This window comes from Sebastes umbrosus, chromosome 12 (assembly GCF_015220745.1).
Source record: "Sebastes umbrosus isolate fSebUmb1 chromosome 12, fSebUmb1.pri, whole genome shotgun sequence".
NCBI classification, from domain to species: Eukaryota; Metazoa; Chordata; class Actinopteri; order Perciformes; family Sebastidae; genus Sebastes; species Sebastes umbrosus.
This window is the reverse complement of record NC_051280.1, coordinates 18,443,408-18,468,621: the sequence shown is the minus strand read 5'-3', so window position 1 is coordinate 18,468,621 and position 25,214 is coordinate 18,443,408. Positions and strand designations below refer to the sequence as shown.

Below are 25,214 nucleotides of genomic sequence, written 5' to 3'. Positions count from 1 at the left end.
AAAAAAGGTGACGATCATCATTTAATGTTGAGGAATCAACCAAAATAGCACATGACACAATGTTTAAATCAACACACGTTTTAAATTGAAAGCACCATATTATGCTGCGATAGCATAGTTATTCTCTTTTGAAGGCCCGAGAGGGAACTTATGTAAATTACATATTTCACACACAGGACCATAAAGTCTATCTAAAAGCTTTTGAGATCTAAATAAGTCTCAGGCTAGACATATTGCCGGTCCACCCCGATCCTTGATGTATTAGAAATTGGCCCCTTGGGTCTCGTCCTAGAAAACATCCTGAGGAAGTCAGTTGCGGAGAACCTGTTCCCTCATCAGCTGTCCTCTCCCTCTGGTTTCCCTCCGACTCCTCATCACGCTCACTCCGTCTCCAAGGAAGGCTAAATCTTTGTTATAAATAATTGAGTGACTTCAAATTTGTCTTTTCCTCTTTCTTTATCCAATAAGGTGTCCTACAGTGGGCCGCCGTGAAAAATTAATGACAGACTGCTATGAATTATTAATCGATACTTAATTACAACCCAAGAAATGAACAAAGACTTGACAGGAAATTGATGGTGTTTTGACTGCAGACATCAGAGTTTGAATTGTTATGGACGTCGGTTTGTATTGGATCTATTACAGCTGTCTAGTATTGTGTCAGCTGGGTGAGGAGTGGCGGTAATACCTCAGTGAGGTTTACATCAGGGACATAAACAGTGGCAGACCAACAAATACGTCAAGGTGATACTCACTGTTTATGCCAGCGTATTAAACTGTGTGTGTGTGTGAGTGGAATACTACGCTACATTTGGTACTGAAACAAGATGATTTATTGACTGATTGACAGAAAATTAATTGCTCACAGTTATAATAAGCGTTTAATAAATTGAGCCTTTTATCAAGGAAAATGCCAAACGTTTGCTTCTTTCAGCCTGTCAAATATGAGGATTGCTGTTTTTCTCTGTTATTTAATCATTGTAAAGTTTGGGATTTTTGGTTTTGGATTGTTGTTTGGAGAAAACAAGGTACTTGTTGGGTTTAATCAACACATTTATTATTAATAATACAAAAAAACGTTAGTTGCAGTGCTGCTCACATTCATTATAAATATGAAATTATCTTTTTTGGTTATTATAGTATATGTATATGTTTAAAAATGGCAGTTTCTAATTGGCTGTATGCTCCTTATTATATTTTCTTGTTTATTAAGAGTTTAAAACTTTTCAAACCTGAGCTAATCTGTTTCATCAGGACTGTGTTGGTGTGGTTTGATCAGGTTTGATTGACAGTGACTTGACAACACAAGCAAACAACTGTAATCCTATTTTGATTCTAATATTGTAAATACATGATTAGTACATCACTGTTCTCCAACTGAACAACACCCACTTCAAACCAAAGAGAAGAGAACAGACGAAAACACAAATACAGAAATTTGTCATGTGAACCCATAGACTGTATATAAGAAGTGGACGACGTCACCCATTGGTTTGTAGATGGCTATTTTGAAGTCTTTAGTCTGTCATTTTGGCCGTCACCATCTTGTTTTTTTGCAACCAGAAGTGACACTTCTTTTATGAACTGAAAACACACTGTGAAAGTGTTAAAGTTCTAAGACGAAAACACAGACAAAACCCAGACCTCAGTGGTAGCGACCCGTCAATACCAAGGTAGCCTCGCCCTAAAGTATCCCCGGCTTTATGGTCTATTTGACTCTAAATGGGACCATAATTTACTAAATGAACATCATGCTGTATTGAAGAAGACTTGAAACTAGCGATTGAGACTATAAACTTATGTTTACAATGTTTACTGAGGTAATAAATCAAGTGAGAAGTAGGCTCATTTTCTCATAGACTTCTATACAATCAGACTTCTTTTTGCAACCAGAGGAGTCGCCCCCTGCTGGCTATTAGAAAGAATGCATCTTTAAGGCACTTCCGCATTGGCTTCACTTCTCCGACCCTGGAGTTCTGTGTTTTGGGGCACCAAATAATTCGAATTCAAGAGCTTCCTTTAATCTGACTGCAATTGGACAGGGAGGGGACATCATATCCTAATGTCAAGGTTTATCTTTACAGTTTCCATTAATACGTACGTGTTATGACAGTAGCAGTGACTGGCTGGCTTCGACCCTGGTCTCGGAGCGCCACCAGGTTAACAGTGTACTCCTCCCCTGGTCTCAAACCAGTCTGCACAAAGGACGTGATGGTGCTGGGCAGCTGTGCGGTCATCCCTCCATCATTGTCCTGGGAACAAAAAACAGAGATAGAAGTGATGAGATGAAAAGCAAAAACTGTTTGCATATTTTTGAGTAAGTGCCAGCTACTCGGTGGCTTAAACTTCGTCTCTCAGTGGAGATAAGGGATCTGGCAGATAAAAACTACCCCTACCAGTTAGACATAAACAGTGACTCATGCAGTTAAATTCTCTGCAGTAGCTTTTCTGAACTGTACATTTCCTTTGACTGATTTGTACATTTTTTGGTTGGTTTAGCACATTAAATTCCCAAACCGTGTAAGTGTATGTATGCCACAGTGATATTTCTCAGGCCATATTCTGCAGAGGCAGCACTCTGCACATTTCCAAAGGCCTGTCACTCATCCATATGGAGCCCCTGCTATTCCCAGCTGTTCTCAGAGAGCCAGTGTTGCACATGCACTTCCTGCCGACAGACAGATGTTACACCTACTGCTGCTCCAAGATCCCCAAAAGCCTGCGCTACGAAGGCTCGTATTAAAACAGAACATAGAACAGCTTGCTACTTTCCTGAATCAAAACTGTAATTAGAGATGTAATCCATTTAATCACCTCAGCTAAATTACCAGGGTGGGCAGTAACACACAGCGGTAATGTTCCAATAACAATTGGTCCTCAATCTCAATAATAATACAGTTAAATGCTAAATTATACAACATGAATCACCATAACAGTATATCCACTCCCATCTCGTGTGTCAGCTGGCTCGTAATTAGTCATCGTTCTCTCTGACGACAAGGTCGCTTAGATGAGGAATGAGAAAAAGAGATTTTTGGAGGTATTTTTATTACTTTAATTTAATACTAATGATTTTTATCTGTTTGATTGCCCATTCATGCTTCTTAGTTACTTATTAGGGTGATTTAGATTTTCAGGTAGACAGCATATAATTATATGCCTGTCAAAAAAAAGTGGTTCTAATAATCCTGACTATTCAGAAAAAGCAATATAATAATATTATATTTGAAATGTATTTCAGCAATGATTAATATCTTAATAACTTCACTGCAAAAAAGAATCAAGCTTCATATTTTTTTAAGTAATTTGTGTCCAAAATAATAACTGTAAAGACTAAAATATTGTTAAGTAAGAAAGCAGCTTGCTGAATGTAAATTGCATACAGCTGACAGATATACCGGGATAAAAATGTACCCATCCTTTGCAAACATTATGATAAGCACATTGCCAAAAAAAGGAAAGGATACTTAGTGATATATAATCATTGTGTGTGACAATTTGTGAAATTAGATTTTCCTCATGCAAACGCCTTCTCTTGCCATCCTTCATAAGGCATTTAAACAGACAATACTGGGATGTCATACAGATTATTTCTTCAATAGAAAGTAGTTCCAATGAAAACTGATAGTAAGGTCTGTGGAGTAACACGGACAATGCGCCTCATGCAGGAACCACTCTTATGAACAGATTTATTCTTAAGTGGCTTGCACGAATGATTCAGGAGAACTTGTCGCATATACCAATTTCCTCTTATTTTGAATTTTCTCTTAGGTACGAACACAATTTACGAGGGGTCCAGACCTGTCGTAGAAGTCATGGGAAAATAGTGTTTCACTATAGGACTGTATATTTCATTACTTTGAAGCAATTTTGAGTTTCAAAATCCTAAATAAATTATAATCATGTTGACATTATATTGTTTGACACTACAAGATGTTTCTGAAAACATTTTATCCAAGAAATAGGCATTACAGTAACAGAATATTGATTAATATTTGATCAGCGCTGCCTAGTTTGACCGTTTGATCAGAGTTTGTGAGTGATTGACAGCTGCTCAGAGACGGCAGGCTCCAGCTCGGCTCTTATTGGTTGTTTTCCTCCGGTCTGTGAAATCTTGCAGATGCCGTTAGGAGCACCGGAGGACACCGGAGGACATTACCTCTCTCATGCACTACTGTCAGGATATACAGTAGTGACCGTTTTATAAAAGTAACTTTTTTTTAAATCATATTTGCAGCTTTAAGACAAGAATACAAAAATATTCTTCCATGAAGCCCATTGTTTCTGGAAAAATGTACTGTTGAATATTTGAAATGTAATTTTTCAATTCACTTCCTTTGTACTGGAGTGGCAGCCGAAATCTCAAGAGGCGGACATCTCAAAACCAGTGCAAATGACACATGGCTGGATACTACTATAGGTTAGTGGGAAAATCTATTTTTTAATTTGGGTACATCGATGAATAAATTATACATTTGATACATTTTTAAACCTATATATAACGTATTACAAGCTGTTTGGAATGCAGGGAGGTTTCCTCTCACATAATCACCTGCTTCCCTCAACAAGATGCAGCGTCAGAGGCTCAAATGAGCAATAAAGATTGATTTGTGGTTATTGCCTGGCACTGTCTCTTCTTCCCAGGAGTGTTGATTCAACATAATTTCAAGTTTATGTAAAGAGAATACTGCAGATTTGCACAACCTCATCATGTGTGCTGCAGACGTGTAAGCTTTGACCATTTGCTTGACTATTGAACATGAGTCACAATACAGAGTAACTTCAGGGAAACCCCAATCGTCATGTGTTTTTCTGTGTGTGTGAATTTCATTTCAATAGAAAGATACAGCGACTTCTCCAATAAATTTAAGAGAGAGCTTCTCGGAAACTGAAATAGCGCTTGTGTCCTTGAAAAAGTCACATAAATTACATAAAACCAATACTGAGAATATTTCTTATGGTCATATGTGACTAATACAGTACAGTACATGTCTGATTGACTGATTGCTTTACAGCTTTATCGATTTATTAAGAAAATCCTAACATATACGCTATTAGATGTTGTGGTAGGTATGTGCTGGCGGTATGATGTTTTATTGGAGCGTCAGATATATATACTGTAGCTGTTTCTAACTGTGTTAACGGCAGGTCACGAATCTCACCCTGCTTCTCTCTCTCTCTGTTTCCTTTTTTACAAAATACTGAGTTCTGTGTTTATTCGCAGAGGCCAATGCTTTCATGCCTACTTCCATTACAAGATTGTCAAAATTCACAATCCCCATTGCTGGATTAAATCCACAGAGGGGTGTGGGGGGGCGAAACTGCAAACTCATAATATGATTTCCCCCGTGGCGGGAGCGAGGGAGGGAAAGCGAGGAAAGATACAGGGAGGAACATTTACAGAAAGGGATGGAGAGGAGGAGAGAGGTGAAGGAGAAAGAAAGGGATGGAGGGTACCTCTGGGGGCAGAGTGGAAAAGGGTTGGAGATTTCGACCAAGAGGTGGAGGATGGAGAGCAGAAACAAGAGATTAAGATGAAAGGGTGGAGGGATGGAAAGCACTAGAAGAAGAGAGACATGGAGGATTGGGTAGAAAGAGAGAAGAAAGGCTAAAAGCAATGAAATGAAATTAGGAAGCCAGCTGCTTTTTCCATTCAGACATTTTCTATCCTTAAAAGGGCTTGACATAAACACAAGAAAGCATCTTAACATCAGATTTGAGGCCGGACCAAAGGATATCTCCCCCTGAGAACACCTTAAAGGAGAAAACCAATTATTGTGAGAGGGCATGAGATTAGAGTGTACAGCGTACCTGAGTTTACGGCGGGAATTAGAGAGAGAAAGGTTTTTTTGCTCTCTGGCTTTGAACCTGGCCCTGCTATGGTTTTACGAACGGGTTATTCTGGAAAAGGGTTTAATGGCTCATCCACCTAATAGCCAATAAGCTTAAGACAATCCGCTTGTCTAATTTGGTATGGGCTTCAAGTAAACCTAAATCCATCCAGTTATTTTTCTTCCCGTTTCTACACAGAAAGTGAAAGTCGTTTAGAGATTGGAATTAATGAGATTTGAAAATAATTATTTTCAATCAAGAATAATGTGTTCGGTCAACAAGCAAAATAAAAAAAACTAGTGTGTGTGTGTCTGTGTGCTGATGACTCATTGAAAGCCTAAAAAGTCTGTCTTTTTTCCTTCTGTTCGTCTCACACACAAGGACAGTGCACTTGTCTTTCAGCATGCTACAGTGCTGTCATCTTGCATTGGGACTGACAGCGAACATGAGTGAATTCACAAAGACTGGATTGCGGCCGCTGCTATCAGGACCGCCATGTGTCTTTTGTGAATTCGCCCCTGAACTTTCCTCTACCTTTGGGATGAAGCTGATCTCCCATCCATCGAAGGAATAGTAGAAGGGTAACCACTGGACCTCCACTGATGTCTCTGTGATGTATTTGAAGACTAAACCATCCGGATTGGAGAGATCTGGAAAGGTAGCAGAGACGTATTATTGTTCTTCAGTGACCCACACAGCCCATAAATCACTACTGCTGAACATTTCTCTTTTACATTTATTTTTCTGTTCTGTTCCCTCTGTCTTCATTCATTTTCTTTGTTTCGATCTCCCTTGATGCTGCACTAAATGTTTGGCTTGTTAATTAGTTGGTGCATTTTCAGTGTCAAACTAATTTTAGTTCTTGCCCAATTTGATCTGAAGTGGGTAAGACCATTGCATGATCTATAATTAACAACACCTCCTATTTTTAACTATTTAATGAACAATCCGTTTACAAAACACATGATGAACAGCCTGAGACGTCTCGCTGATCTCTCGGCTACGACTAAAAACAGATTCAATAGAACAATTCATTTACAGTATCTTCTCCGTTCTCAGTTGTCCTTGCAAGTTCTTTTATTTTCCGCCATGATGAGTCTGATAGTGGTGCAGAATATTATAATCCTTGAGCACTGAACAGTGAACACACCAAGCACACTGGCTTCCCAGTTACCTCTGTGAAATAGGAACTGGCCCATTTTTTACAGTGTTGTGTCACGTAGCCTGTACGTAAGCATGTGGGATCTATAATCACGTATCCAGCATAGCGCCTGCTACTCTTATTAGGACAGCATGAACTATAGTGGAGAAATAGGAATAGCTGGGCATTTTATTGAAAAATTGTAAGTAATTACTTCTCTGCAATTTTTCGACTTGCAAAAGTCATCCAGAGGGCCAGTTCTGGCCCTCGGGCCGTATGTTTGACACCCCTGGTTTAACACGATGACCCTCTGTCTCATGAAACATACCTAATAAATTAATTTTTCAGCAACAAACCATTTCTTTCTGCTCATATACTGCACAATACGTTAGATAGTACTGATGATAGTTATATATAAAACCCCCTGCAACATTAGTCCCTTAGTTTAAAACAAATGACTCATACATTGATTTAGCAACATGTTACAATTACTTTTTTCACAGGCACTCGTGTCCTCGTAAATCTTTCCAGATAATCAAATACCACATTTCATAATTAAGTTTCGCAAAGACAACCCAACAAATCATATCATATGTGAAAAATGGCGGCATCCAACTTAATTGCACTAAATTGACTTTATAACTCCAAACTCTGCTATCACAGAAATTAAAGCCACTTATCTGTGAAATGGATAATAATACCAGTCAAGACTGAACTAATGGCAACGCACTGTATGTGGCCAGCTGATGTAGTAGAGTTGATACAGTATTCTGTCTGCTATTGAAAACAGGCCATTACTTATTCAGGGGTTCAGCGAGTTCGCATGCCTCTGATAAGCATGGAATAGTATGTTTCTCTGTGCCATCCGATGACCTGGCATTAACACCGACCAGGAGGTACACATTCAGAAGGTGTTCATATGTGTGTGTGTGCGTGATTTAGTGTGAGTGACACCAAGCAGGTGTTACAGGTAGGCATCATAACCAGTTAGCACAGAGGAGCAGGTGGTATTCTCACTCTATTGACACTGAGAAACATCTTGGGAAGGATTTAACAAAAAAAAAAGAAAGGTGAGAGACGGGGTGTGTGTGCATCCGCATGAACGGCCGTGTCCATGTGAGAATGCACAGCACCGAATGAGACAGGAAACTGAACTGAGGTATTGCATCTATATACTGATGGTCATGAACCAAACATGGCCTCAGTGGAATAGCCTTCAGGGCGCCCATGAGAACATTTTGTCAAAACAACCCACGGGGCTGCACTTACAGGTCGAGACGGTGATGCTGGCAGGGACGCTGATAGTGTTGTTAATGACAGCGAACACGTTGATGTTGTACTCCATGCCTGCCTCCAGGCCTGAGATAGAGCAGGTGGTGGTATTGCCTGGAATCCTTATCTCCAGTTGCACACCTGACAGACAGACAGGCAAAAAGATACAAGCTGTGTATGCTTTCAAGACATTTGGAATCAACTGAAACTTAAATTACAAACTCCCTTGCTTCGAAAAGGCCAGCATAGCTCTGTACTTACCTCCAAGGCTGCTTGGTGTGTAGGTCACCAAGAAATCCGTCAGCACAACTGAACCCTCCCACTCCACGTCGACAGTGCGATCAGTCACGCCTCGAATCTTCACGTTCATGGCCGGTGCCACTGTTGAGACAAAAAAACAAATGTCACTTGCTAGTATATTGTCGCAAGATTGCAGTTAGCCATTGCATACCCTAGTGGGAAAACTGCAAAGATGTACTTGTACATCTTCACCAGGAAGTAGATCTAACATATAGGATCTTTCAGAAATCTAATTGATATGACTTGTATACTGTATCTATGTGTTAGCTGGCAAATGCTGAATTTGAAGTGAGGTGTATCAACTCACTGCAAATACTGCAAAAGCTTAAATATGACTGCATACTTTGTGCTACAACTCCTCTGAATCACAGGTTTGGTTTGTGTTTTAATCACCCCAAAAGCCAGAATAAGTCCAAATCACACCGAGAGAGAGGCTCCCCGGTCAAACATATCTGCATATCAATGTCAAGCATTTTAATATGTAATGGTAATCAGTTACAATTTCTTGCTCCACAGAAGCTAAATGAACAAATACCCATGTTGGTGTTGAACCTCAGCAAGCACAAGTCAGCAACACTAGCTGTCGTCTGATGGGCATGAGTTCCCACAACCCTACGAAACTTGTCTCTGAGATACACTTTCAAAACTTATTTGAATTATTCTATTATTTTTGTTTCTGCAGGCAGGCAGCCCTCTCCTACTTCGGCACCTGGTAGTCAGCCACTAGGTGAAACCATGCTTTCCATTCCTCCCATCAAGATCAGTAGGGCCTTGACAAAGAGTAATTGTGGAGAGTCCACCTTTATCTGCATTATCAGTGTGGATGGAAAATGAACGGGGACACTGATGGATGTACCCGGACATTAAGAGGCAAATTTCAGTTATGAGTGTGCCCTATTGGGTCAATGAAGGTAAGTAAATGGTACCATAACCAAACTACTTACAACTATTGCCAATGCGCACAACATCGCTACTTTTGTCATTATCTCGCTCGCTAAAACCAGTCTCCGCATCCGTTATCTGTAAAACAAGACAACAGGCTAGACTGCTTTGCATATGTGCGTTCCAGACAGTAAAGAGAAGCCAGTGCTTGTGGCAACAAGAGGCTGAGTGTTTACATGAGAGAGAGAGAAGCACTGTCATTCACTCGGCCTGAAGTGGAGATCGTCAAGCCATAAGCCTGAGCGCTGGTGCTGAATGTAAATGAGGAGGCATAAACAAGAGTGTTTACAGCTCCCACTGCCAAAAACAACGAGGAGGAGGAGGAGGGGAGACAGGTGAAGGGCATAAAGGAGGAGAAGACAAGACAGGAGGTGCAAACAGTTTGAGGTGGAGAAACGGCGAGACGGATTCACAGATAGAGGACAGAAGAGAAAAAGACAAGTTGAGCCTCAGGAGAGTAGACGACTAACATAAAAAGACGATTAAATGAGAGAGAATATGGATGAAACGGAAAAGGAGAGACAGAGAGAGGAGCAAAGCGAGTGTGATAGCGTGATAAACAACCTCTCACCCCTTCATCATCGCTACATCCTGTGATACAGGACTCTACAGCACAACACCGACTCCTCCTCCGGGAGAACTTTTAGACAGTCTAGTAGCCGTTTCAGCTACTTCCTCACACACTCGACAGATGGGCGCATGCCGAACAGTAGTTTGTTCATTTCGAAACAGTGAAACTGCACTGGGAACAAATCCTGCAGCATTCAATTAGCGAGATTTATTTCATCAATTAGAGGCAGCTCTGTCACGTATATGAAATCGAAATGAGGGAACAATAATACACGGGATAGAAGAAGAGTGAGTGAATGGGGTCATGTAAGGAGGCTGAACAGATGAGCTGCTTGAAAGACATTAACTTCCATAGAAAGTGAAAGGGCTAACTCTCCACTGTGGCCACTTCCTCTTCCAGGTTCCTCTGAAAAGTTCATCAGAGGAACTTATTACTGAGCATACAGCAAAGATAGAGAAGCACTGAGCATCTCACCTTGTTGTTGCAACGTGAAAGGTCATCAACAAGCAGTTAATTTGAATGCAAATACATTGTTTACTCTATTGTCAACCAGAACTGGCGTCCTATCAACATTTCTCAATTGCAGAGTATCTAGAGAGTTTCTGACCTTTGTGTTTGGGCCAGTGTCCAACTTCAGCAGCAGTTTTCAGATCCTAACTTGATCTCTTGTTTTCTTTCTTTCACAGGCTGCCTACAAGGTCTTATAGGATGCCAAAGAGTTTTAGGAATTTGCCCCACGTAGAATATAAAAACAAATATTATATCAGAAACATTATCTTACAACTACTTTTGTTTGGCATGCTTATGTACATACAGTACATTTGATGTTACAAATACACTGGTTATATCACTTGCAACCTAATCAAAATGCTGAAGATGCTGATGGAAAATTGTGTAACCATTTCTCAGGCATATTTCTTTCCTAAGGTGTGTTTCAAAAGGGCAACTTGCTGAAGGTTATTCAGGAATCACGCCTGGAGTCTTTAAGTTTCATTAGGTCTAATCAGTATGCCATCATAGGCAGATACAGCAGAACAGTTTGTACTGAACTAAAACCTTAAAGGTAAAACTCCAGCTGACAGCGGAGGTCAGTGCATCATCAGAGGACTTACCTTACCTTCAGGCTACTTTATGTCATGATATTTCTCTTATTAATTTGCTTGTGACTAAACTGAAACGTGTAGTGTTACGTATGATTTTTTTGCCATTTGTGAGTAATAGAAAACATCTGAATAATACAGATTTTTAATGCTCATCTATTTTCAGTTTCCTGCCTTTAAATGGGAGTCAAAGATTCACCTTACTGTTGCTGAACTAAATCCCATGACCATAGTAAAGATTCCTACTCTGTTGTATTTTGTTTGGGTTTAAATCATAGACACCCATATGTTTTTTGAGGAGCCGTTGTGATGCTCAAAGTGGGTGGTTGTCGCCATCTTGGTAGTGACGACACAGCCTAACGCCCAGCTAAACCAAAATTGGGTAAAGAGGTGGATCATAGGTGGGGCTGAGGCGGGCCCGGTCGATGCAGCAGAGGAGACAGTTAGCAGCTAGCGACCTGGTACTACACCCACCTGTCACTCAAAGCGACCACGCCCTAGATTATGCCTGACTATAAGTCTTAATATAATTAAGACTTATTGCATTTTAGCAAGGGGGTCTGACTCGCTTTTGGAGAAAGCCTCAGGTGGCCATTCGCAGAGTTGCTGGCACATCCACGTTGGCTTAATTGCTCTATACCGGAGGTTGCTGCTTAGTTTACACAACCTAGTTACAAACCACACCATGGGCCTTTATCACAAAGCAAGTTCAAGTTAGTCAGGCTGGGTTACCTGCCTTTACAAAGCCTAATATTGGTGATCCTGAATAACAGGCATCACAAAGATGGCTGCCAGCTGTCTCTGATAACTCTGCATTTACAAATCCAGCTACAAGCTTGGTCATGTGAAGGCAGTGGAGTCAAGAACCATGCATTTAATATTACATGAGAAGAAAAAATCTGATAATTGCAGTGACCTAAAGTAATATTCAACATGATAGAATAAGAAGCAATACAAATAATAAAGAAGAAATAAGACAATGACCAAATACAATAAGAAGTCTATAAATAAGTATGGGAATTATTATGTGTGCCTAAATATACAACTGGCATATTAAGTAGTCTTGAATGACAGGATAGAGTTTATTATTGTCATTTGTAATACTCATTGTAATAATACTTATTAGTACAGGCAAGAAACTCTTTCAACTGTAAGAAATCAAAGTGATGTTAAGTATTGACAAATACTAAAATAGGTGTTGAGATCTCCCATTGCCACCCATGTTAAAAAAATGAATTCTTCTTGTCTAATGTCCACACAAAGGGTTCAGTACTGTCCACAATCAACCAGAAAGTGTGTTTTACATGAGACATGGAGTTGGATGCAGTATAGTGTACGTGCAAAAGGAAGTTCATATGTGTTAAGAACTAAAAACTTGTTGGGGTGTCATATAGTTACATTTTCACTTGAAACAAACCCCTCCATGTTACAGAATGCCATTTTTACCTACCTAACTATTCATGTAAAGACTCCTCTGGTTCGAATAAACAACTCCTGGGTGCATGCTGGGTATGGTTGTACCCTTAGTGCACAGCCACTATAAAGTATATCCAAAAAGACACGCCACCTGTTATAGCTATTACATTTTATTATTGGTGAAATGTAAATTAACTGAAGTTATGCTAAACCTCTGGGGTTTCCTATGCTGAAATGCAAATTTGGTTTCTTATCCTACGTACTCTCTGCTAAAGCAACCAAAAACAGGAGGAGCACACTAGACTTTTACTAAAAGTTCAAGTCTCTTTTTTTTGCAGCTCCAAAATACATACCGTCAAAGATCCTTTGTCATGCAGAAAAAAAAGAGAATCACTCTCTATTCAGTGCAGGAGAATGGTCCTGGACAATCTACAACACAATTTCAGCCTAAACCGTGATAACAGTATGTGTCCTCAAGCTGGAGAAGCAGACAGCGAAAGACACAAAGAAACACTGTGTCCTTTCTCCTGCTGCTTGAGTTCAGGTGTTTGTGTCTAAAAGGAGCATGTTATGAGGTGTACTGTCACATGTCTGTCAAAGCCCTTTAATATCACACTTAATAATCTGTCTAATAAGATAACTGATAGAAACAAAGCTGCTTTATAAAAAAAAAAGACATGCTGTTCAAGCAAAATAGATTGATGATAATAAAATAGACTATTAAGAGTCGATATGAAACTTCTTTGTAGTTTTGATATGCCGTACGCTGCAGAACTTTAAAGTTGTATCGCAGCGCTGAGAGGCACAGCTATGTGAGAAATAAATGTCAGTTGTCATCACTGCCGCACTCAGAGGATGTCAACTACGTGAGAATGTCACCGCTGCTTTCCCACTGTAGCATCAGGACTCAACGAAATGATTGTGGAATTCCTCTGCCGTCAAGATTAAATGCCACTTTTCAGCACAAGTTGATCTCATCTTTGTGGGTGGATATGTTTTCATGTAAAGATTTACAGCATCCTACCCTCGCGCCTGAAACATCCCATTTAAATTCAACAGCCTCCATTATTTCTCATAGTGGGAGAATATAAGCCACCGTAATTGAAGAAAAAATACATCCCGCTTTCTTCAGCTTTTGATAACATGAAACACTTAAGCCTGTCGCCCCTACAGGTCTCTGGTAATTGAACTGCTTCGTTTTGTATTCAGCAAACTATCCCCTACCAGCGTTGGCTATTTTAGCCTCTAATTGCAAAGAAATAAGCAATTCGGACTCCCTCACTTGGTCCAGATATTAAATGGGAGGGCAGCTCTTCTGTCGGTCCTCATCCTTCACTTTGTTGACAGCTGCATCAAATGGCAGAGCAGCGTCTGATATTTAAGCGTGAGGAGCTCGGCGTGAACAAAAGGCGAGCACGGCTCAGAAACTGTCTCAGCTGCAGCTAATGTGACAGCCCTCTCCCCGGATGAATGTGACTTTTGACAAATGAATGCTGTTACACCTTCAGCTGTCCAGCAAGTCATGTGGCCCCGCTACCTACATTTGAAGCACAGAGGGGTTTGTTTTTCAGGGCTGCACGTAGGATAAAAATGATAGGGCAGAGTTTTCAGACCTGCTGCAGCGGAGAGAGAGAGAAAGCTTTGCATTTATAAATCTAAGCAATAAATCTATCTACCTGCTCTGTAGGGGTCAGATAGGCAACCAAATGTCATGGAGCACCATGGGTAACAAGGTTTACTTTCTATCTAAACGCTAGACGGCTGAATTAATTGCTTCCTTTATTCTTGTTAATTGTGTGCCGATAAATTAAATCCCCTGCTGTAGCTGTTCTCTGTCTGCAAACTCTCAGCACTCCATGGCACGTGAATGCCAACACCTACTGTACTGTATTTCAAGTTTCTGTTATATATTGTATTTAGTGATGTGGCTGATTAGCTGCTTAATCAATTAGTCAATCTTCAGAAATTGAATCCACAACAAACTGGATTATTGTTTCAGTTATATATCATGCAAAAAGGCCACACATTTCTGCTTTCTTTGTTTTATATCACTGAAAATCTATACATTTAGTTTTTAAACTGTTGGACAAATAATAAGTAGTCACTTTGGGCTCTGGGAAATTGTGATGGCCATTTATTTCGGACATTTTAAAGACTAAGGGACCCTTTTTCTTTCATAGAGTAAACTGACGACCCTGGACTAAGACATATTTTATGGATATTTCATATCATATTCAATGCATAACAATAACAGTACAGAACAACTGATGAACTGTACAATTAACCCAAATAGTGAACACAATAACTGCAGGGAGTTTGTGTAAAACGAGTAATTTGGATGAATTTTGAGCGGATTTAATTTAATACAATTCTCTATTTTGTGTATTTATTTTATATTTTTAACAATCATTCATACAAATTCAGCGTTTTCTTCTACCTGACACTTGACCATTACTCTATTAGCTCTTTAGTTGTTTTAACTGCTTACTATTCTATGCTGTCCTACACTCCTTAAAATCAAGAAGGCCTTGCGACCCCCCGTGAAGATTTGGCGACCCCTAATGGGGTCAGGACCCCCAGGTTAGGAACCAGTGGACTAAATAACTTAATTATTAATTATGTATTTCATTGCAGCCCTAAGTGTATATGTTTGACAGATGTTGTTCACACAATATAAAGGACTTTTACATTCCATCTCCATAAAAATCCACTCCAAACATCGCTGTACTGAATGTCACATACTGATGACATCTAACCGTGTAAGAGCATCCAAAACTAGATTTTCTAAGTTTAATAACAGCTTAAGGGAAAATACCTCGCCGTTTGCTAGTGTTATTTATCAAGCGGCACAAATCCTTTTCTTCAATTTTTATGTAAGTAAACCAGATAAATACAAATCAAGATGCCTTTTCTAAAGATACCAGACTGTAATCTGAAGCATGCATTCAATTTCACCACCCAAATAAACCTTTAGCGATAGTGCCAGCAAGTCATGAACAGAAAATGTGCCCACATTACAGTAAATTGCTCTCGGCATTGCAGGCACTCCATCTAATGTAGCAGCTCTAATTTTAAAAGAAGCCAGTGAATTCAGGCTGAACTGTCTGAAGGTCACAGAGTGTCGTTGAAATCTGTCTGGGCTGAATTTCTGCTCTGAGTTACTTGATCCTGGTCACATTGACAGCAAGTGTTAAGGGAGTTTCTGCTTTGGGGAATTGCACCACAAATGTCTAACTAACTACTTTTTGTACTTGACAACAGTCGAGGGGATCAAACGGACCTAAAGGATAAAAAGTAATAGCCTACCGGAGTTGCAGTCATCTCCTGCAAAGCCATCCTGGCACACACAGAATCCCTCTTTGCAGACTCCCTTTTTGCTGCAGTTGTTGGCGCAGTAGACCAGCGAGCAGTCCTCTCCCACGTACCCGGGCCTGCACTGGCACGTCCCGTTGACGCACATCCCTTGGTCCGAGCAGTCGTTGAGACACCTCCCGACCATGCAGTCATCGCCGGTGAAGGACTCTTCGCACACGCACTCCCCGTCGATACACAGCCCGCGACCCGAGCAGTCCGAAGGGCACCGCGGCTCCGAGCAGTTGTCGCCTCCAAAGTCACGGTCGCAGACGCACTCCCCTTCCAAGCACACGCCCTGGCCAGAGCAGTCGTCCGGGCAGCGAGGCTCGGAGCAGTTTTTGCCGGCCCAACCTTCCTCACAGATGCAGCCGCACATGTCAAAGCTGAAGCTGCCATGGCCACTGCAGCCTGGGATGAAGTCCAAATGACCTGAGAAATAAAAGTATAAACATTATTATTATGTGACAAAATGATGCTTGATTCAAAGATGAAAATACAATCAAACCTAAAGGGATAGCTCAGTTTTGGAGGAATATTACTTGTACTTATTTAAATATAAACTTCAACACATCCAATCCTCTTCATGTTCACATTAGGACTGAATACCAGACAATTTAGATCCCAGTGTGATGGGAGAAACAGCAGTCAAGACATCAGTGAAAACCTGTCTCATTCCATCTCGCCGCAATCCTCTCCAGCTGATCATTTCATCCTCATTCTGATTCACATCGTGGCTGCTGCAGATAATCATATTCCCACTGAAGAGATGGAACGTTTTCAGAAAATATTTGAATGGGGTGATGGTGTCAATAGAGCAGATCCTTTAACCATAATATATCCTATAACTCTTTCCATTCTAGTCATATTATAATGGCAGCATCTCCTGAATAGCGGACCAAATTTTTACCAGTCGCAAAGGTTTCTCCACACCTTTTAGACCGAGACTGTGCGTGGAAAAAAAGTCGCCCTCAAGCATCAATATTCTGCTGCCGTCTGTCTACTCTTCTTCCATGGTATAAACAGTTTTTTTTTTTACATCTTTTACTTAAAGCATCTGTTTTTTTTCTTTTTCAGACAGCCTGTTTTGAATGAATTTCTTGCAGCTTTTTGTATCTTTGCTTTCAAAAAGCCTAATCTTGATACCAGAGGGTTTGTTTTGTGCAAATGTTGCAGGTAAAAAGGCTTATATAAACAAAACACAACATCCTCCAGCTTTATCCATATGCTTTTTTGCCCTTGTTTAACAGTACTCACCCATGGCGGAGCTCTCCCCGCAGCATCCGGACCCACACTGAGCCCTGAGCAGGGAAACTTCTCTCTCCAGCATTTCCACCCGGGTGGCAAGTTGTTGGATGGTGGTTGTTGTCGTACAGCCACATGCAGCCTTTGGGATGTTGATGCGGTGAGTGAATGTCACCTGGGGAAGAAGAACAGTTTCAGTTAAGAAGTGCATATTCGCACCTAAGGGCATTAATCAAGCTTATAGGGCAATTTATTCCTCAGTTACAGGAGAATGCAGATTTTAAAGTGATACTTCACCCAAAATCTATTTTTTAAGTATCAATCACTCACCTGGAGCCTCGTAGGTTTGGAAAGTGGCAGAAACAAGTTTATAGTTTTGTCTGTCAGGGAGAACTGAGGCCATTGTCAGTTTTCATGATGTGATAAAAAGTATCCAAACTTCCATAAAAACTTCTTAAATTATCCACCGCTCCCCAACATTGACCCCCTTTACACCTGGCATTAAAATGTCCCATAACCAGATTTTATTGAGATATGATTTAACCTGATTTCATTTACACCTAGTATTAACATGCGTCTCCAGTGTCCACGTTGAGATCCGATGGTAATGATCTCTCTGACGGTCCAGTGACCGGAGGAGCGCGGAGAGCGTGCTGCAAGTTAAGCTGTGCCTCCACACACACACACACACACACACACACGGCCGAAGCTTTGAATATTCGCAGTAAATTACTATCAAAGCTCCAGAGCCTATAAAGTGGTCTAGCGGACTATTACGTATTTCCGCCCACGTAGTTGTTGTATGTGGATTGAAAACGCAATTGCATTTACACTTGTGTGTAATGACCACATCCCTGGCTTGGCCGATTTGATCACAATCTGTCCTCGATGCGTTTTGGGAGCATTTACCCCTGTACATTCGACAATACGATCACCCAAAATGCATTTTAATGCCAGGTGTAAAGGGGGTCATCAAGAGCAAAAGGTGGCAGCTCTAATGTGTGCAAACCAATGCAGGCACCTACAAACCAGCTCAACAGGGTCATGTGTCAGAATTCAGAGGGAAGTGGTATACTTAGCCAAATTGTGGCTGAATAAAAATATGACTGGAACATTAGCATATAGCAGATAGTTTGTGATGTATGATTTGTTACGTATGCAAAACAGTGTTCGCCTTGTGATGCAACACACATTTTGGAGAAATCTGACATCTAATCTAATTATGCTGCAGTGGTGGTTTGACAATATTCCATCAATGTTTTAATACTGTTTTCCATCTTAAAAACTGGTCACTATCAGAATCAATTGTTATGGACTTGAATACACGATGACCAGAGCCTTTAAATTTTAGTGTTTGGCACTTTTATTTTGGTTTTAGGTGATGTATCACTTTAATTATTTCTGAGCAAAACAACAAATCACCATAAACATCAGGATGCAAATGACTATGTGTGATGAAACAGATGTTGTCCTTCAGAATCATTTATGCCACATGAGACACAAATCACTCACAAAAAGTCTGTTCACACCTCTCTCTTGTGTCATCCTAAATTCTGCTCTCTAATGCTTTACTACTAGTTAAGCAAAATAATATACTGCTTAAAAACACCTACCTGGCTGTCAGCATCCAGTGTCTGCTCACTGTATTCTGCTGGTCCATTGGGATCCATTGGACCCTCCACAGAAGGTCTGGACCCCAACTCAGCACGAGAACCTTTGAATTAAAAAGAATAAGTCTTAAAAGTGTCTAAATACAGCATGTTTGTTTGTCTCTGTGTGAACAAAAGGTGCCTCCAGGACAGCAGATAAAATGACTGGAGTGAGTTTAAACCCAAATACTCGATCAATCAGAGGACCTCACCATCACCTGGGGCAGGTGGTGCGGAGGCGTCCAGGTCGACAGAGCACAGAGACTCCAAGGGCACGTTGATGTTGTAGACGTGGTTAAAGACCACTGGTTGATCCCGCAGGGTCTCGTTGGCTGAGGAAGCGAAGGGGGGCTGATCCCCCCCTGGGGTCTGTCTCCTCACTCTGGTGGTACGAACCAGCTTGTTGTCTCCTGATGGAGCGGCATGAGCGGCACCCTGGAGAGAAAGACAATATGAAACAAAAACCACTGCACGTGGATGGACTCAGGGGGTTGTTTTTGTCCTTCATATCTTGTGTTTACAGAATATGATGGAGTGAAGACTAAGAAAACAACCCAGGGGGGACACAAAGCAAGATGACACTAATACCCAGTATATGAAGGATTTTCTCACTGGTTGCTACACTGACAAAACCATTTTTACATTAAAAGGGGGTGTCATTTCCCAAAAAAAATATTTTTGTCTGGCATAAAAGCACATATACTTTCTAACATTAGCTAAAGCAAGTAACATTGCAAGGGAAAAGAATGATAAGCAGAAAATAAAGCCACGTGGAGACACATTGGGATCAACTTTGTATGACATCTTGATGAATATCATGACCTTTTTAGATTTGTCAAAAATGTTAAAGAATGTTATTAGAGTTAGTTATGATTACTAGCACTACCTGTGTGCAACTGACAATCACAAAGCCCATTCACTGAACAGCGATTGTCCTATAGCTTAGCAACCGTATCTAGGCACAGCAGGTCTGTCTCCACATGTTGAAGAGATGTGCATGGGGCTGTAGTAAGAACAATACTCTGCTTTTAAAGAGTTTGGAGTTTGTTTTTTTTTAGCCTTTCCAAAGCCAAAACACAGAGTAAAAGTGTAAGGAATGGATTAAACAGTGTGTTTATCTTCTTAAATGTAAGCTGCAAATGTTAGCACGTCCGCTAAAGTAGCTTCCAAGCATTACTTCCAAGTCCAAGAAGCACTTCATTAACAAACTACATTAGTGGTTACAGATGTAGTATTTCCTCACTGTGTGTCTTGGATGCTGTTAGAGTTTAGGCTAACGTTAGCAGCTCTTTCTTGCTATTTGGGGAGCCAATGTTGCAAAATCTAGGGTTCGGCGACATTGGACACATTGGTTAAGTCCTCATCCTAAAGGTACTTTTCTCTTGTAACGTTTAGAGAGAAACATACTGTTTGAAAATAAGAACAAGTATGTGAGAGGCCAAAAAATGTTGTCAGAGTAAAGCAACTACTATTACTAACAATAGAAGAACAATGCTGTTTCTTTATTTCCATGTCTTCATGGCTCATTAGCTGGTGAGGATGGTGACTTTTGCCTGGGACATGCAGCTTTAGCCACAATCTTTGTATGTATATAGCATTGACTGTATATAAAGATGGACGACATGACAACTCCCCAAAAAGTGAAGCCAAAACTTCTTGATCGCCCCCCGGTGGCTGGCTGCAGTATAGGTCATAAAGCCAAACTAAAAAGTCAAAGTAGACATCAAATCATTTCTTTCCAAGGATGGTTTCTGTCATTTTAGTTAGTTCTTATCATGCTGATGTATGTTCAAGTGTTCATTTTTCTGATACGTTTGGATTTAATTAATTATTTGATGCTATAAAAAGGGTGAGAGACGTCATGATTGGCAGCTGTGAGTCTCTCTTGCTGACAAGCTGCGGCCGTGTTCGGCTCGCAATTGGTTCGGACGTGTGACCTCGATACCGCGGCTCCAACGCCTGATCACTACCGCGCAGACTTTGCCTCCAAATGACGTAAACATCTGAAGATGGCAGCTCCTGTATCTGGGAAATTTTGGCTTCAATTCTGTACAGTGGGAGGAAGTGGAGATACGTCGTCCATCTTTATATACAGTCTATGGTATATAGCCACCATGTGCAGATTTAACACCTTTCATTTTTTACAAGATTCTCTTTTAAAACGAGTCAGCTGGAAACAAAAAAAGTCTGCTAGAGACAGCCATGGAGCTAATGTTGCTTAATTAGGTAGGTAGCTACACCGGATTAAATCTACCCTTCATCATTTTAGCTGACAACATTGAAGGTCGCTGGCTAGAAATGAGAAAGCGGCTTTTGTGTAGCTCTGTCAGGCATCAGGACCTATTTTCTACTGAGAGTTTCGAGTGTAAATCTGCCACCATTATCACTGTCGATTGCATTATGTGCATTTGCAAGAATGGAAAGCTTTACACACGTAACAAAGGTGATTAGGGGGGGGTGGGACTTAGTGAACGATCAATTGTAACACGTTGTGCTTGGTCCCTTCTAACTAAAAAGGTCTACTTTGTAGGAGAAATGTACAGGAAAACAACACTTAACTCCAAATCCCCACTTCTCTTTGATACTCAAACTGGAGTGTGTGGATTTGTGCCTAGAGTCAAGTGATTAACATGGCTGCCAAAAATAGTAGATTGGATATAAATAATAAAATGAGAAAAAAATAAGCCCTGGGCAGCTCAGGAAAAAATGGACAGGGCAATTTTGTACCTAACAAATTTTACCTGAAGAGCAAGAAACAGAGTAAAAGCCAGGATCCAGCCTGCTGTGGGCACAGTGGCCCTGTGATGTTGCCGTGCCAGTGGCATGCTGGGAAGAAACCTCACCACTCCTGTCCACTCACACCTGTGGAGGAGAGAGAAAAAGCAGAAAGGTGGGAGAAGGGAAAGAGAGAAAAAAGCAGTCAGTGATGGTGTTGCATTAAAACTACATACTGTAGCTGTTCCAGTGTAGTTGTTAAGTGTGCCAACATGGAAACATATCTGTTCATGTGTGTCTATTGTGTGTGCGAGTGTGGGGAGTCCCACTGCCATCAGCTTATCCTCTGTAAATGGTAAATAAATGCCTTTGATCTGATGTAATATAATTGGCTTTAGAAGAAAAAAAGAAACTCCTCCAGGGATTGTGGAACTGGCTAAGAAGCTTTGAATGTATTTCACTGTGCAATCCCAAATATTTGATATTTTCATTTGGGAGGAATACAGAAATATTGCTCAGGGAGAGAGTTGATAGATAGATTTCAGTAGAGAAATGGTTTGCCGCTGTAATCCCTCCATTGATGCGGAGAAGTGAGAGCAGGGGCACACTGAAATAAAAGCCGCACAGAGGAAAAACGGATGTGGATCCTTCAAGCCGACTGACACACATCAGCACAGATAAAACGGAGTAGAGCTGAAGTTTGCCCTTTAATGTGGCTATTGGAATTTATTGTCACTATCAGCAGCTGAATAAAATATCTTACTTAAACTGCAGAGATGTTCTATCCTGCAAGCGTGGGGACAGCTGGTATCTTGAAAGCATGTGGACAAGACCGAAAAGCAATTATATCAGCGGTTGGTTTGTGTGTGTGTTCATGTGTTCTAGCAGTAATTTAAAGCTCAATTCCCATGAGTTTTAGCATGTCTATGTATGTGTGGGCAGAAGACTGTTCAGCAGGGAGAGAGAGAAAAAAGCATCTCACAGATGAGCCTGTGTAGTCTGTATTCAAGAGCCTCTTTTATCACAACAATGCATCTCATGGTAGTGAAACTCTCAGCTGGCGTCTTTTGTGAGAGCCAGATGGAAGTCTTCTTATCACGCCTAACCGGCTCTGTCTTTTTTTGATCATTTAAGGTGGGAATGTTAAAACATCAGTGCATTTGCACATAAATGAGAAACAGAGAGAATCCCAGTGTGTGTGTGAGCAATGTGTTCTTTTAAGTATGTCTCATTGAGGGAACATAAAATCTATTTTTTTTAAATTGATGCATACTCACACAGTCACACTTCACTTTCAAGATCTTTTGCACCCACCTGAGCACATCTGTCATTTCAAGGCAAAGTGGAACAACCTCCGTGTGCATGTGTGCGAGGTTTTGTATGTGTGTGTGTTGAACAGAATCACTCATGTAAAAAAATGTTGACACGTACAGTACATCATAAAAGACCCATAAGGGAAAGATAACTGGTCATACGTTACAATCGACGGCGTGCCTCGCTTCAGACGGTGCCGCTAATGCTTTTAACAATGACTTTGGCCTTGATAGAATAGACTCCCAACTCCCAACCAACGCCGCCTGCTCTACACGGAAGAAATGGAAAATGTTCTACTTTGAAACCCTCCCCTCAAGCATGCTGCTGCTGCTGTCGTATGACACGACACGAGCCGTTTAACTGGCGAATTCACCAAACAAATGAGAAGCGTGCTGGTGATGAAGGAGTGAGATGGACAAAGCCAACTGGAACCATCTCGTTCACAACCGTTAGCTAAAGAAGCGTCCCTTCGGCCAGCTTCAGTAGAGGGCTCGCATGCATGCTTAAAACACGTGATGATGATAAATGGCACTACATGGATGTTTCACTCGCTTCCTGTAACAAGCATGATGGAAAACAGCTCTCCGATCAACCGTTGACATTAGGGATGCACCGATTCTGGGCTGATACCGATGTTTAAAATAACAATTTTGCCGATAGCGATGATGTTTTTTTTTTTTATTATTATTATTTTGTTATTGTTGTTACTTCTGTGCCAGTTTAACAAAGAAGAGTTCATTATAAAAAAATAACTGACCCATTTTAAAGTCATTTAGCCTTTAATTACACTGTCTTTGAATGAGCACAAATCCATTCCAATTCATGAAACAACCTTTAATATAACATTTCTCATGAAAAAGATTATTATTTTTAATAACTGCTTCAAAGGCCTTTTTAGCTGCTATACAACAACCTACTCAATGAGAAGATTTTTTTCAATACTTATACAGCCCAACAAAAAACACCCTTTTGGTGAAACATAAATTAAATGTAAAAGTGATTTAGAAAAGTAAAAAATAAATAATTAATAATTACAAACATACATAGGGCTATTTTTCGCCTCTTTTGTTTTTCAAACAGAATACAGTGTTCTTGTATTTCCATTAAGCACAAACTTTCAGTAGGCTGGAACACTCTAGGTTACACTAGCAATTAATTGGACTTGAAATATACCAAGTGAACGTCTTCAGTGTCTTTATTTTCATAATAATGCATTTTTTTTTATTTTTATTTTGTATTGTTTCTATTATGTTCTTTACAGAAGACATCTTGGTAAATATTCTAAAATTATTCACACACATCAGACTTTTAAATCTGACCAACTTGATAACTAAAGTACTGTGTGCTGATCAGGAAAATATACAATTGAAAGCTACAGAACAGCTACTAAAAGGATCTTGTTGTGTGATTATTTCATCAACTATAATTAACATATCGTTGGCATTTCTGTACTTCAATTTCTTGTTACTTCTCTTTCTTATGTTCTGATTTGAAATATGTGTTTTATTGTTGTTTTAATGGATAATCTAACATAAGACCAAGGTACAAGGGATGTTGATTAATCTGCATTGTTCCTATAAACATTTTAAAAAATGCAAACATTTACATTAATAAATACATAAATGCTAAGACTTAAAAGGGTTACCAATATACCAGACAGGCTCTACTTTATACCAGTTTCTTAAACCTTTTCTTTGACAAAGAAAGAGGTAAAAATAGATGAATCATGAGATACATGCAACCTTTTTATCTCACTATACACAAAAGAGATGTTGCTTTAAGGCATACTGCTTTTAAAACGCCTACCAAATACAGACCCATACAGTATGTTAACACAACCCTATACAGAGTTTCACACTGGCAGTGATAAAAGTTTGAAAGAGTTTCAAAGTCACAGGGTTATACTTCAGTCATTGGGTCATGGTGCAGGCTGATGCCCACAAGCATTTCATCGCACAACGAGAAGAGGTTTTTCATGGAGGCTCAATTAAGGACGGACCCACTCGCTCAGACTGAAGAGAATCAACATGCTCCAGGCACTAAAAAACTGGCTTCATTTACTCACTTCTTTTCCAGGAGAGGGAACGCACGCAGACGTGCACATTAGCCAACACAAAACCGAGTGCGCTGATACATACGCCTTCAAATCTACAGTACTGTTGCATTTACAGTCATATCCACAAATACACATGGGGAAATGGACAAAGAAGCACAAAATCCCACTGTATCAAGTGTTTTTAGCTGTTCATTTTAATAACAGTCCACCTGCCTTGATGGTAATTAGATCTGACAGCAGGCAGCCTCTCAATCTAGAGATGCTTTAAAAAAAAAAAAAACTTGAAGTAATTTAGCTGCATGGGAAACTG

General features: G+C 40.3%; 1 protein-coding gene across 2 annotated transcripts in view; it reads right to left on the bottom strand.

The window, feature by feature from the left end:
• tnr (tenascin R (restrictin, janusin)) overlaps positions 1–25,214 on the bottom strand; it is a 200,185-nt gene that overhangs the window by 57,010 nt on the left and 117,961 nt on the right. For both annotated transcript variants that reach the window (XM_037788155.1, XM_037788154.1), the window contains 9 exons: positions 21,561–21,681; positions 19,032–19,254; positions 18,784–18,884; positions 17,183–17,345; positions 15,881–16,357; positions 8,507–8,626; positions 8,243–8,386; positions 6,367–6,482; positions 2,102–2,252 (listed from right to left, as the gene is read on the bottom strand). In XM_037788155.1, coding sequence (XP_037644083.1) covers positions 2,102–2,252; positions 6,367–6,482; positions 8,243–8,386; positions 8,507–8,626; positions 15,881–16,357; positions 17,183–17,345; positions 18,784–18,884; positions 19,032–19,254; positions 21,561–21,644 — 1,579 coding nt within the window. In that variant the 5' untranslated portion in view covers positions 21,645–21,681. The remainder of the gene's footprint in view (positions 1–2,101; positions 2,253–6,366; positions 6,483–8,242; positions 8,387–8,506; positions 8,627–15,880; positions 16,358–17,182; positions 17,346–18,783; positions 18,885–19,031; positions 19,255–21,560; positions 21,682–25,214) is intronic.